General features: G+C 33.9%; 3 protein-coding genes across 4 annotated transcripts; 2 read left to right on the forward strand and 1 right to left on the reverse strand.

Annotated features, from left to right (window-relative positions):
• Positions 1-916: 916 nt before the first annotated feature.
• LOC126925688 (E3 ubiquitin-protein ligase TRIM23-like) lies at positions 917-3892 on the forward strand. Of its 2 annotated transcripts, none has more exons than XM_050741496.1 (7): positions 917-1305; positions 1381-1595; positions 1675-2235; positions 2293-2401; positions 2526-2899; positions 2956-3324; positions 3427-3892. In XM_050741496.1, the coding sequence occupies exons 2-7, from the start codon at positions 1527-1529 to the stop codon at positions 3619-3621; spliced, it is 1677 nt and encodes a 558-aa protein (XP_050597453.1). In that variant the 5' UTR covers positions 917-1305; positions 1381-1526; the 3' UTR covers positions 3622-3892. The 2 variants fall into 2 exon arrangements, with proteins under 2 accessions (XP_050597453.1, XP_050597454.1); XM_050741497.1 differs by having other exon boundaries at positions 917-1150.
• Positions 3884-8915, reverse strand: LOC126925691 (calreticulin). The gene is made up of 8 exons (XM_050741504.1): positions 8748-8915; positions 6846-6950; positions 6530-6733; positions 6033-6184; positions 5507-5773; positions 5194-5430; positions 4875-5018; positions 3884-4684 (listed from the first exon to the last, which is right to left on the reverse strand). Exons 1-8 carry the CDS (start codon positions 8830-8832, stop codon positions 4667-4669), a joined length of 1212 nt encoding a protein of 403 aa, XP_050597461.1. The 5' UTR covers positions 8833-8915; the 3' UTR covers positions 3884-4666.
• A 671-nt stretch (positions 8916-9586) lies between these two features.
• On the forward strand, positions 9587-13747 carry LOC126925685 (uncharacterized). Its single transcript, XM_050741493.1, has 7 exons — positions 9587-10491; positions 10716-11461; positions 11565-11861; positions 11946-12315; positions 12414-12732; positions 12805-12977; positions 13509-13747. The coding sequence occupies exons 1-7, from the start codon at positions 10267-10269 to the stop codon at positions 13548-13550; spliced, it is 2172 nt and encodes a 723-aa protein (XP_050597450.1). The 5' UTR covers positions 9587-10266; the 3' UTR covers positions 13551-13747.
• Positions 13748-13798: the final 51 nt, after the last annotated feature.

Consider the following 13798-nt stretch of genomic DNA (forward strand, 5'->3'; position numbering starts at 1 on the left):
AAATGACATTATTTTTAAAAATTGGTGAATTTGTGTAACCTCCTATAGCCTCATGTTCTCCTGATACAAACCGCTATTTTGGCGGACAAGTTATTGCGCTCGAATTTTTTCAGAATGTTAGGCCATTTTTAGGAATTTCAAGGAATTTCAAGGAATTTCGAATACCTCTTATGGTATCTTATTCTCTTAATACTTATCAATACATACCAATCTTCCCGAACTCTTCTCGTCGTTTTTTATTACTTATTTCTTAAACTTATGGGTATTAGGAAGGATTTAATGATTGTGGATGATGAAATGCTGTTAAATTACTAGATGCCTTATTCATTTGCAAATTAAAATTGTTTCATTCAATTTGCAGGTTTACAATAATTATACAATTTTGTAACTCATTCATTTGCTGTATATGTAATAATTCCTGTGGTAATTTGATTCCGTCGCTCGACTGGTTTGCTGAAAAAACTTTTCTCATATAAAAATGACAATAAAAAATTTATAAGTATGTACATCATGGTATGTTTTACTGTTAGTTTCCGAATTGACACTAAGCATCTGCTTTCGGCTAGGTTTTCATTATCATTGCCACTTTCACAGTGGATACGCACGTTTAGTCACTAAAAACACCGGAGGAAAAAATGTAGATATGGTTAAACCGTTTGACCGTTAAAGGCGGTATGCTAAAGGCCCATACTGAAAATTATGCAGAAAATTAAAATTGTTGCATATTCGCCTTGATACATCGTGAATGTAATTGTAAATCTGCCCTAAAATTGTAATATTACTAAATATTTCAAACTGAAATAGAGTTTTTGGATCTTTCTTCTTGCATTATTGAATTGAACAAATATTATTAGTGAAATTTTACAACTATAGTACAATTTTACATAATGAATTCTTTTATGTAACAAATAAAGCTTTGGAAGTCAATTTTACGAATTAAAAGTCAACTAATATGATCTTAATATAAAATTATATGAATTATATATAAAATTATAGAAAAGACATCTATAATATATAACTTGTAACTTGTTAATTTACTAATATCATCAATTAATAAATTTGAATGCAAGAAGATCTTGGAATAGACTGTCTTGTTAATTGACGAAATTCGTCTGAACTGCATCTAATTATTAAGACAGCACTGAATCTAGTAAAAAAATAAAACTTTATTTATTTTAAATCATCTAAAACAATCATTTCTTATTGTATAATTAAATGATAAAACACGTGGAAAAGTTACGCAAAAATATTTTAAGTTTCTAAACTTATTTTACAAAAATTAAATTACATTATTAATTGTTATAAGTAATTTGTTATTACTGATTTAAATATTTTCTGTCTATTGTAATTTTGTATATCATTAACCACGAATTATTACAGCTAACAAATATTCTATACAGTTTTATATATGAAAATACTCTCTAACCTAAAACTTGCTTAAAAAGTGGAGTACTTGCATTAATACCCATTGTTCTGTAACTATTAATAATTTCTCATATATATCTAATTTCAATAAAGAAATTATCATGACTGACAACTTGGATCATCTGAGCAAATACTTTAAACAGACTCTAAAACCTACTGTAAGAACCAATGTAAGTCAAACATATTTAATAAATCAAACCAAATAAACTATCTTAAATTTCTGATTTTGTTTTAAATATCAATCTTTAGGTACTGGAATGTCGTGTCTGCGAAGAAGTATTTACTGTTGATGGAATAAAAGTACCAAGATTACTACACTGTGGTCACACAGTATGTCATTCATGTCTTTTACGATTAAGACCTTGCATGACAGATCAGCAGTTTTTGTTGTGTCCTTTTGATAGACAGCCAACAAGCATTAGTCAGAACAATGTCTGTAACTTGAAAAAGAATTTTGCTCTAATAGAATTGCTAGAGAGATTAGAACAGTCCAACAGTGAGAAACTATCTATACTTGAAAGGGAGAGATTCCAATCTAATCAAACTTGCGATGAAGATGAAGCTCATACAGCAGTATTATATTGTACAATTTGTATGACACATTTGTGTGAGAATTGTGATAGTACCATTCATTCTTCAAGGACTTTAAGCAAACATAAACGTGTAACTCTATCAGAGAAACCGAAGGACAAACCAAAGTGTCCAGTGCATACAACACATGTTGCAGAATTTACTTGTACTCAGGAAGGTTGCCATAATTCCCTTATGTGCTATTTGTGCAAGGATTATGGTAGACATAGTACGCATAAGGTAACAAACATAATTTATAATTAATGATCAATATTCTACTGTCTATTCTAATTGTAGCTAGCTTTGGTGGAAGTTGAGGCAGAGAATATTAGAAAATCTATTGTCACTGCTCTGCAGAAAATGACACAATTTATGGAGAGTATGAGAGATACAGCACACAGAATAGGCATGTTTGCTCTCGTTATTCTAACACTTTCATATTTTATTTCAATTCTTTACTGAACAGTAGTTAATGCAAAGATTCAATAAGTAAATCCACAGTAAACCTTTATTATAAATGTTGTTATTAGAAACGGTGATACAAGAGCTAGAAGGATGGGCAATAGAAGATGCAAGACAAAGAGTACGTCAGCATTTTGAGGAACTAAGAGCTCTATTGGCTGAACAAGAAAATGCAGCTATCTCTTGTATTGAAACAGAAACCCGTGGGAGATTATGCGCTTTAAGCCAGCAACAACAGGATTTAACTACCACTAGGTCTCAAGTAGCTGATGTGTGCATTCAGTGCGAAAGTATTTTGGATTCTGAAGATTGGAAGTTATTAAGTAGCGCAACGAAAGTTAAAGAAGTGTTAACTACGTTGGAACAACAGCAGCAACATTATGCTCAACTTGGCCCTGACTTCCTCACACCTGAGTCCTCTATACCTATAATATTCAGCCGTGTAAGTGTTTACGTTATTAAGTCAAAGCATCACAATAATTCATAATGAAATTACAGGACAACAGAGTACATATCGGCACGAAGATTGACATGCGTGTGGTAATCTTAGGATTAGACGGTGCTGGAAAAACAAGCATTCTATCAGCCATAAGAGGCATCACGCTCTCCGGACCGCCAATTTCTACAATTGGCTTTAATGTAGAAAGTCTAGAGTATAAAAATTTGGTATTCACTTTATGGGATGTTGGTGGACAACAGAAGTTTAGACCACTATGGAAACATTACTACCACAATACACAGGCAGTAATCTTTGTAGTTGATGCCAGTGATAGATCTAGATTCGAAGAGGCTCAGAACGAACTATCAAAAATTGTAAATGAACGCGAATTGAAAGACGCTTTATTCCTGATATATGCCAATAAGCAAGTGAGATATCTTTTACAATATTTTCTTATACATGAATCATTGATGGACTTCCAATTAATTTTACTTATGGGGTTTTTGATCTATTGCTTTTTAATTCTGTAGGACCTCGCTGGTTGCGCCAGTGTCGAAGAATTAACTGATATCCTGTGTTTGCAAAAATTATGTTGCGGTCGAGCATGGCATATACAAGGCTCATCTTCACTTACAAACGCTTGTGGTTCTACACAAGGTCTTGACTGGTTAACCCAGCAATTGGGTGCTCATGAAACTTTATATACCATACCCACTATATCATAAAATTTATGTATAGCGACTATGCCTTATAGAACGAATGAGATTAGAATGAAGAAAATTCAGACTTTATATTTACATACTTAATTAGCCTGCAATTTGTTTTATAAATTACATATTGCACATTCCGCGTATATCTTTCTTAATTAATTCAACAATTGTGATAATGTTTTGAAGTTATGTCTAGCTTATTGCCTTTGATATGATGTAACTATCATGTGATAATAGCCGTATTAATCGAAAGGCGAAAATAAACGGCCTGGGCACGTCTAGAAAAGTCTTATTTATTTTATTACATTGGTTACTTGGTTTTGCTTTTAATACATAATCGTATCAATTATATTTATATTTATATTTCATTCAGTCATGTCTGCATACATCCAATCATTCTTACATTTTAACTGGAGCAAGATGTTTAATACGCGCGTACACTGTACGGAAATTGAAATAATATATAATATATATATTTATATATATATATAATATAGCATCATTAAATTACATTTCAATTATCTTTCAATTGTATATAAAAACACTTGACAAACAAAAACGGAACAACTTAGAGTCTTTCATGGAGCTGTGCCATGGGGAGGGGAGGACACGGGGCAAGATGACTCTATATGATATATATATATATATATATACACCATATGTATTCTGGTAGCACATGAGCACTTTGATTTCTTTTTTTTTTTTGACACTCGACGTTCAGGACAATAACCTCACATCGATGAATTTCATGGAACACGATCGAACGATTGAAGACTAGGTTTGAAAATTCAGGCTACGAAGATGAGGCCATGTTTCTTTAGAAAAAATGAAAGAACTCTTATGGGTACACTGACTCAAATTGTCCACGAATTTAATAAATATTTCTTTTTCCCCGTAGAATTTCATTCGATCGAAAGGGATCTGATTCATTTTATGGCAATGGTTAGTTTTTCTTTTTTATCGCTATGATTTTTATGTGTTCTTATGGAAAGTTAGTGCGTGTCGCGGCCACACAGCTCCTGGAATACAGTCTGTATTCGTGTCCATCACAACACATTATTTACAATTCATCATGCTCCTGAAAAATACGGGAAGACAAATTTTAGTAATACGGCCAAAATATTAAGATGATGGGAATTGTTTTATCTCGTTTTCAGCAACAAAGAATTCCAGCCATTTTATCAATCAATTTAAATCAGAGCTAAATAGAATCATCATGAGAATTAAATAGAAGGAACAGTTTTTAATATTTTTTAAATAAAGCTTACTTCAGTATCAGGGACATTATTGTCCTCTTCATCCGCATCTTCATCCTCATCATCATCTTTATTATCTTCACTTTCTTTAGTCTCCTTTTGTCTCTGTTTCCTTTCCTCCTCATCTTGAGCCTCTTTCATTTTTTTCTCACCTTCCTACAACAAATGATCGCCAAATAAATTTATGTAACTTGATACTCAAAATCGTAATAATAATTATGTAACTTCAGCAACGAGGAATTCCAGCTTTTTTATCGCTCATTAGAATCAGCAACGCTTCTAACATCATTATTTCTACCAATAATTAGACATAATCTTTCTTAATACTTACAATAGTGGGTTTCCAAACTTCTTCCCCAAATTTACGAGCGACCTCAAGATCATCCGTAATCAGGACATTGTCGAATATTGTACCAGATTTTACTTGCCAGAGATCGAAACCAATAGCGCAAATTTCGTCCCTTTTGTACAATTCTGGATCAGGAGTGTATTCGGGATTGTCAATCTCTGGGTGAATCCAGGGTCCTTTGTAGTTAGGATTATCAATTTGTTTCGGTTTCCATTCACCCTAAATACAGAGAAATTAATTTACGTGAGTATAAATCTGAATTTAATTTATTTAGACACAATTTTGTACAACTAACCTTATATTCGGGATTATCAATCATTGGAGCTTCCCACTCTCCGTCCATTTCATCATCCCAATCTTCGGGTTTGGTGGCCTCGGGATCAGGAATGTGCTCGGGTTTGTCCCAGTCCTCTGGTTTTTGGTCATCTGGATCGGGAATGGTAGCATTGTCGTCCCAATCTTCAGGTTTGCTCTGGGACGGATCTCTGATCTTCTTCGGTGGAAGGAAGTCCCAATCTGCTTCCAATTCACCTGATTCAACCTCCTCATTGTTGATTAAAACCTACAAAACAAATACAAACATTTAAATAAAAGGAAAGCTAACCATTTTCCAACAAATACGTACATATGAATCACTGAAAATGTCGTTCTTTGCTACTAACGTAAATAAGTAACGTAACTTATATACACTTTACGAACAAGATAATCATTATTCTTCGAGATCCTCTAGCACCTATTCTCCACAGTAAATCAATGAGAACATGTGACTCTAGGCTCGATATATATTTCTACAACTTAATGTTGTAGTTATACTCCCTTACTTTGTATGTGTTGTCGGGCTTAACGATCAGAGTATACAAGTTGGTATATATATCGTCCTTGCAGCGGATATCTTTGTTAATCAAAAGATTTTTGCCCTTGTAACTGAAGATCACATGAACTTTCTTTGTTCCTGGTCCACAAATATCAGGTCCTGTGAAGAAGTATCACATTTAGCAATGATCACGTTCATTGGATTCCTGCCAAATACATATAATACATACTACGTATTTTTGTAACAAAGAGAGAAAGTAACCCTAATAAGCATTTTTAATATTCGCTAGATCTAACATTTTGTTGTTTTATCTATCATCTTTAATTAATGAAATGGTTAATGTATCTTTAAAGGTACCTGAAATATGTATGGTTACTATATTCAGGGCATAAGTAAGAATTTGCTCTCCGAGATCCATTAGCACCAGCATGCCACAGGGCATAACCAGTGACTCTAGGCTCGGTTTCTTATTCAAATCGCTTTAAAACAGTTAAAGATTCTTACCAAACATGATCTGATATGGACTTTCACCATGCATATCTTTTTGGTTCAACGAGCAATCAAATACTTTTACATATCCACCGCCGCAATCGATATTTTGTTCATGCTTAACAGTAAATTGAATAACAAGCGTTTTGTCTTTATTGCTGAATGGCTTGAATTTCGTGCTCAGGGCATAGAATCTGGCATCCTGAGATGTTTGGATACCTGTTGCAAATAAGAGAAATTATTGTATCAGTTGTTTTATTAAATCGTATATATAGAGAATCATGTTTTTTAATTCATATAAATGCTCTATAAGATATAAAAATTTCTTTACCTTTATCATTTTCTGGATTATTCCAAAATTTTCCATGACTTAAAACAAACTTTCCAAATTCCTTCCCAGGATGTTCAGAATATACCCAATTCTTTTCCCAGGAATCTATAAAAAATTTATTCATGAAAATGCTAATTTGATGCTAATGGGTTTAAAAATCTTATTATAACAAAATAAATCCTTGATTACATGATTTTAATGTAAGAAATATGAAATACACATTTAGGAAACAATCTACAGCAAGAAATTTTCTAGAATAAAAACATTAAGATTTTTGTAGCACAAAATGTTATATAAAGAATAAATTGTTGCCTAATAAATAATTTGCAAACAAAAGCAATTACCAGATATTCTACCGTTTTTAAATATCTAAAACAAGATCTCATGAAAAAGCATCATTTATTATGCAACAAAATCTATAAATAATTATATAAATAACAATTATATAAATAACATATAATAATATATATATATAAATAATTATATAAATAACAATTATATAAATAACATATAATAATATATATATAAATAATTATAATATATATATAATATATAATATAATATATATAAATAATTATATAAATAACAATTTCGAAAATCTTAATATTTTTATCAAATTCATATCATCGAATTTAATCGACTATCTTCCGCCAGAGATAGTAATCTGAAAGTTATTAGTCGTATTTGAACAGAATCGATATCTATATCGATTATCATACATATAAATAATGTTACAACGAAATCAATCTAAAGATCGAATCAAACTCAATAAACATATACAAAATACCTAGTAATCATGACACAATTGAGAAATGGACGATTCTATTCTTGAAAATGAATATATCGTATAGAATACGATTTTGTCATGGGACGCTATGGGACGTTTTCGAGAAAATGGAATTTGAAAATTTGTGAAATATACCCGAACTTGATTAATTCCGAACTGAACAGAATTGAATAATCAACAGAAGTTTATTCTACATATGAAAATAAGTCGAAACTACACAATAAAATCTTTTTATAAGATGTTCCGTTTCCGAGGAAATTAAGTTTAAAAGTTTACTAAATACGTACCGGATTTAATTAACGTGTTCAAACTACATTTTCTTGAAAATCATAAACTGAATGGTCTAAAATTGAAAATTTTACATCTTGTTTACTTAAATCACATGTAGAATAAACATCCTATATATTGTTTATTCATACCTAGTCGGTAATTAAGTTCACACATATAAAATATATTTCCTAATTTGTTTTCATTAAGAACAAAGCTCTGTATGAAAACTTTTAATTATTGTATATTTTAGATATATTTTTTTATGTAGAATCGCCCTCTTGTCGGTCGTATCATAATTATTGGGACACCCTGTATAATTGCATCGCTCTCAGCGTTCAACACAGATCAACCAATCGATTGCGCGTCATGTCGGCGAAATGCAACGTATGCTTATAGCCCTTGCCACGAGACGGTTCTCATGCCACGTTTACGGCGATTTCGATTTTTCTCTGTGGCATATGGTATCGTAAACAATTCTACGGCGCTTGATCATGAAATCTAGTATTAATTATGTAAAAATCCGTATGCACATATAGAGAGCATGGTAATGCGGAAACGATCGAGGCAAGGGCGTGTGGTTACCAAGGAGAAATATACCGCTCGGTCTCTCTTGGAATCTATTAACAGATCTTTCTGGAAAGTACTCCCCGATGAATCAATTTTCCACTCTACTACACAACTATCGTAATTAAAGACATGGGTGTGGTTTTTTCCTATGAAAACACGTAGGGAAGTTCCGTTAATTGTTCTAAACTATCTTTGGTTTGGGTAGTTGCATTTCGAAATGGAGTTACAGAATAAGAATGAAATTACGATGGAAAATATCTGGATGTGTGTTTACTCACCGTCGAGAAACTTTTCCTCAAAGTAGATTTCCGCGGTGACGATCGTAACCGCCAACAGAAGGAAAATTGAGCTGAAGAATCGCATTTTCAGACGCCGGGACAACGAAAGTCCGGTCGACGATGATGCTTACTCTACGACGAACTAGCCGATAATGCTCGAATCGTGGACGTGGTTGGTGAGTTAGCGGCTGTTGGGGTAGACAGATGGAGGATGCTGATTGGCTGAAACGCGAGCACCAATCAAAGCTGACCACGCTCAACCAACAAGGCGCCGCGCCGTGGCAGTTTATAGTCATGCCGCACGCATATAACTTCACGTCACTGATTACCTCATTTTATCTATTGTCGATATAGTAGAGGATATGGGATAATGATTCAGTGAAACGTTCTTATTGGTCGCCCTGCTGATGGCTATTATTGGGAGCAATATTCAAATAGAACTGACTTTCATGAATTTCTTTTGATACATTTGTTTTAAATATATGTATACAGCATTGGATTGTTTCTTGATTTTGTTATGATTAATAAACCAGAATATAGGTATAGATTAAAATTATGTAAGAGGTTCATATAACATAGCCTTTATAGACAAAGAGGCGTCACAGGCTTGACAATGAAAAGCTGATTGGGGAAAGTGTTTCGTCATTTTACAAGGGCAGGTGAAAATTGGCCTCGTCATCAAAAAAGATCTTTCGCGAGAGTGCTGTTTGGGCAAACTTCTTAGGGGCTGGTGCATTCATCCTCAAAGTGACATGTCATTTAGTCAACTCCACATGGTAAATTGTGGTACTATAGAGCCCTTTATAGGTCTGTCTGGATGTTTCTAAAAAATGGGCCAAATTTCTCTTACAATTTTTACAAAATTAACGAAATTAGTGAATAATTGTATTAAAGATTGACAAATTTTAAATAAAGATTTCTACACGTATGGACTTTTCATTACTATTAATCAATGTTAATTGTTCTTTTAGAGCTTTATGTTAATGATTAATTCAAAAGAATTCCATAGTACTGTTAAAAATTTGCTGTATTAAGCTGCAAAACACAGCAATAGATAGATAACGAATATTCGCTTATCATGCACACTCTCGATCGGAAAATTATGTAATCGTGAGCAAATGTAGGTCTGGCAATGAAACTTGACCGGCATATTTACACAGTAAATAAGAAGTCGTCGATAAAACAGACACAGCCTTCCCTCACGTTTTATTCTATGTTTCTATTTGTCCATGTAGAAGTTTTAACGATTTACACGCGTCACGATAAATCAACTGGTTGAATAGAGGTTCTGATCCTTGCTGATGCAACCACTTATCACCTGGAGGAACAGCTCCGGACGATGTATCGGGTTTCAGAATATATTGTATACCGATTTGTTTCCTTGGTAACGGCTTGTAGCAGGCGCACTTCGCTTTGGTCGAACTGCCACAAAATCTACAAGTAAAGCCAGTAAGGTCCAATCAGATCAGAGAAGTCGGTGGACCTGCAAGAAAACAGAAAAAATTAAAAAAAGGGAAAAATGTTGCACTCGAAGGCAACAGCTGCTCTGTTGAGATTGAAGGAGATAGACAAGAAGTATAATATAAAACGTAACGAGGGCACGAGAGTTCAGAGTAATGTCAGCACTGAAAGTTGTCTGGAAAGTTCATCTAGAAGTTTGCAAGTCAAATCTAAGACCTTGAATGACAAAGAAGATAGTTCAGCTTTATCAACACCTAATGCAGAGACGGAATTTAGATCCAAGGTATTGACCAGTTCTGCTGGATCATTTTAAATAACTTGTGGAAGATTTCAAGGTCGTTTAACGTAGGAGGTATTTATAAGGGAAGAGAATTATTTTTTATATTATTGATACCACATCTATATTTTTTTTGGAATCGATAACTTTATAAATTAATCTTTAATAATGTTTTATTCTTGACGAATTGGAAAATTTATTTTATTTAACTATATTCAACGCTTATTTAGGTATTTTCTAAATCCAAGATGGAGATTAAGATTCCATTCAACAATATAAAAGATGATGAATCCTCAATCAGTGACAGTGTGACCTTGAATAAACCTTCAAAGACATCCCCTAAAACGAGATCCATAATCGAAAGTATTGAAATAGAAGAAGAAAGTAAAGATTCAAGGTTGAAAGAATTTCCTGAGAGTCTCTCAAACTTGGTTACGAATTCCAAAGATAAGGTTAAAATTCCCACGATAGGATCCCGGGATTCCTCAAGGAACAATGATAATTCTTCTATCGCTACAGCGTTTTCCAGGCGTTCAGATGTTTCTGAAACAATTTCAGAAGCAGTTAAATCCGTGAACGAGACTTCCTCTAAAAAAAGCGATGAAAAATCGTACGAACCAGAAGTGACGATGGCTGAGGACAATGTCCCGTTGTCGAATAGCGATAATAAAGAAACGACGATAGAAGAAGTTATCAGGCTAATCGAAGAAAAAAGCGAAATCACCTCTGTACAATCAAACACGATGAACAAGGACATTTCCATGGAGAAGATTTCCTTCAAAGAAGAACAGAAGACTAGATATGAAGATGACACTTTCGAAGAAGCTTCTAGTTCCATTGAATCATCCAGTTCTGTTGAACAGAAGCTGGAGAAGAGCTCGGTAGAGGATACTGTGATTTCTGGGGTGAAACATATTAAGATTACTCCACACAGGCAGACAGAGAATGTTCAGAAGACGGTGATCGACGAAGACAGGTTATTAAAATAGAGATTCCTGTGTTTTTTTAATTATTTTTTTTTTTTTTAGAAAATATCTTCAGTCGAAGGTACAATATTTAGAATTATGTTCATTTCTCAGAGACAAAGAAATCGTGGAGTTGATCGCGCCAAAAATAATGCACAGTACCAGCGAGTGTGATATTGGCCTCGACAAGGAGTTATCGAATTACGTGAAGAGAACGGAGAACATGGACGAAGCAGGGCCGATCAATCTTTTGAAGCTACCTAAACAAGTAACTCCAACGCGGAGGCACGTTCGTCGAAAAAAGTACCGGAAGTTGCCCAATGAAAACACAGAGGAGAAAACTGATTCGACTTCCGAACACGAAAGATTAACAGAACATAAGGAAAACAGCCAAGAGTCCATGACATCCATGTAAGAGGCAATTCTGTTATCTTCGGTCCCCTATAATTGAAGAAATAAATTACTTTACCGTGTATATCTCCTGTATTGTTTTAGAAAAAGTGAAAAGGACCCGAAGGAAACTTCCTTGCCGACCGAGTACGGCAGAGGAGAATTTATTAACAGAATAGAAACTGGAAAGTCAAGAACTGAGATAGAAGATGGCAGTTCGAAAACGAATTTCAGCGAAGAGAAACTTCTAAGAGAGACACCAAAACAGTCTGATGTTACCTGTACTTTAAGAAAATTGAATAAAGATGCAATTAATGCCATAGTTAGGAGAAGTAGGGTTCAAACCCCAGTAGAAGCTTTAAGTAGCCTAAATAAACCTAGACCTTGTAAAAATTGTGGAACTATAGCGAAGCTTCCAGCTGTAGATGCCGTAGATTATGACAGTGACTCTTCATCTCTAGAAAAATTTAAGACGGTAAATATTTTAGAGAACAAATTTTTGGACAATCTAGTACTTTTAATATTTCTTTAACATGTAAAAAATTGTGAATCTTTTACCAAAAATCTTTATAGGGCAAGGAGACTAATTGTGATCAAAGAGTTAAACAGAAGAAGACTAAATGTAAGAAAGTTTCGAGGTCATCGAAGAATCAAAAATCACCAAATTGTAACAAAGTAGAGGGGAAGCACTCGAGATTCGAATGCAGACAAATGCATAATCTGCGGAAGCACGCAGCAATACTCAGACTGCAACAAGAACGCGAGGACATCCGTAATTACTTGCTGGAGCTGGAAGGCACGCGATTAGAATTTGGTCCAGGCATGACGTCGTCTAAATTATCCGTCTTCAAACCGCTTGAATTTCCAAAAATCGCAGCATTTGTAAAGCCTGGTAGATTATTTTTCTTTTAATTCATTCATTTCTATTTCCCTTAATTCATGTATCTTTTTTTCGTAATAACAGATGAGGAGGATTCAATATTTAAAGCCAAAGGTGGGCTTGCCGAATTACAGAAAAGAATACTGACGATAAAGCAGTGCCTGAAGGATCAATACATACTTTACAGGGATTATAGTAGTTTAGCACAGACAGTGAACTCAAAATATATTCCTGCCAGCCTGGAGGATGCAAAGAGGGTATATGTTTCATTTATACTTCTTTCCCTATATAAAAAAGAAAAAAGTTCTGAAGTATCAATATGTGTAATCTCTACACAAAACCTATTATTCACCATAAAATTAAAATATACAATACCATTGCGTTAAGTCCTCCTCACAGAAACCATATTATTTTAATAGAAATCGGTCTAAGAAAAATTACATAACTTTTCTGATAAATTTCTAATCTAAATAAACATTATTTACAATTAAAACTGAATAGTAGTCATTCCTCATCAAGTTTTCTCAAAGTTACTATTACATTCCTAATCTAAAATAAGTACACGTTTACATAACAATTTTTCACGGCGCACCATTGTGTAGTACAACAAAAAATAGTAAGAAAGACAGTATCGACCGGTAGGAAGTACAAACGCGTAGGAAACAATGGAAAGACAATAGAAATGGCTTACGAGGAAACAAGCCAAACGGGATTCCCCTTTGCCGGAGGAAGTTTTTCGGTCGACGACATCCACATTCGAAAGTTTTAACGAAATAATCCTGTTTCAGACGATTCGCCAGTTACAGAGAGCAACGATTAAGAGCAGGTGACCGGTCGTTTCTACGAACCTCGTGACAAGAACCGACCAGGCACGTGCAACGTGATTCCTCTACCATGCTGGAGTGAACGGTGTTGTTTCGCGCAGTACTGTGTACTGTGTATTATACTTCCTCTATGATGGTTGTGCGTCGACTTTTGCTTCGTATTATTGTACCAGTTTTGTGAAATAAATTTGTCTTGGAAGTGATCCCATGTTCATTGTTATTTTAGGTTGGGCGATTCCAATGAAATTTAATGG

The sequence above is a fragment of the Bombus affinis genome, chromosome 16 (genome assembly GCF_024516045.1).
Source record: "Bombus affinis isolate iyBomAffi1 chromosome 16, iyBomAffi1.2, whole genome shotgun sequence".
In the NCBI taxonomy this organism is placed as follows: domain Eukaryota; kingdom Metazoa; phylum Arthropoda; class Insecta; order Hymenoptera; family Apidae; genus Bombus; species Bombus affinis.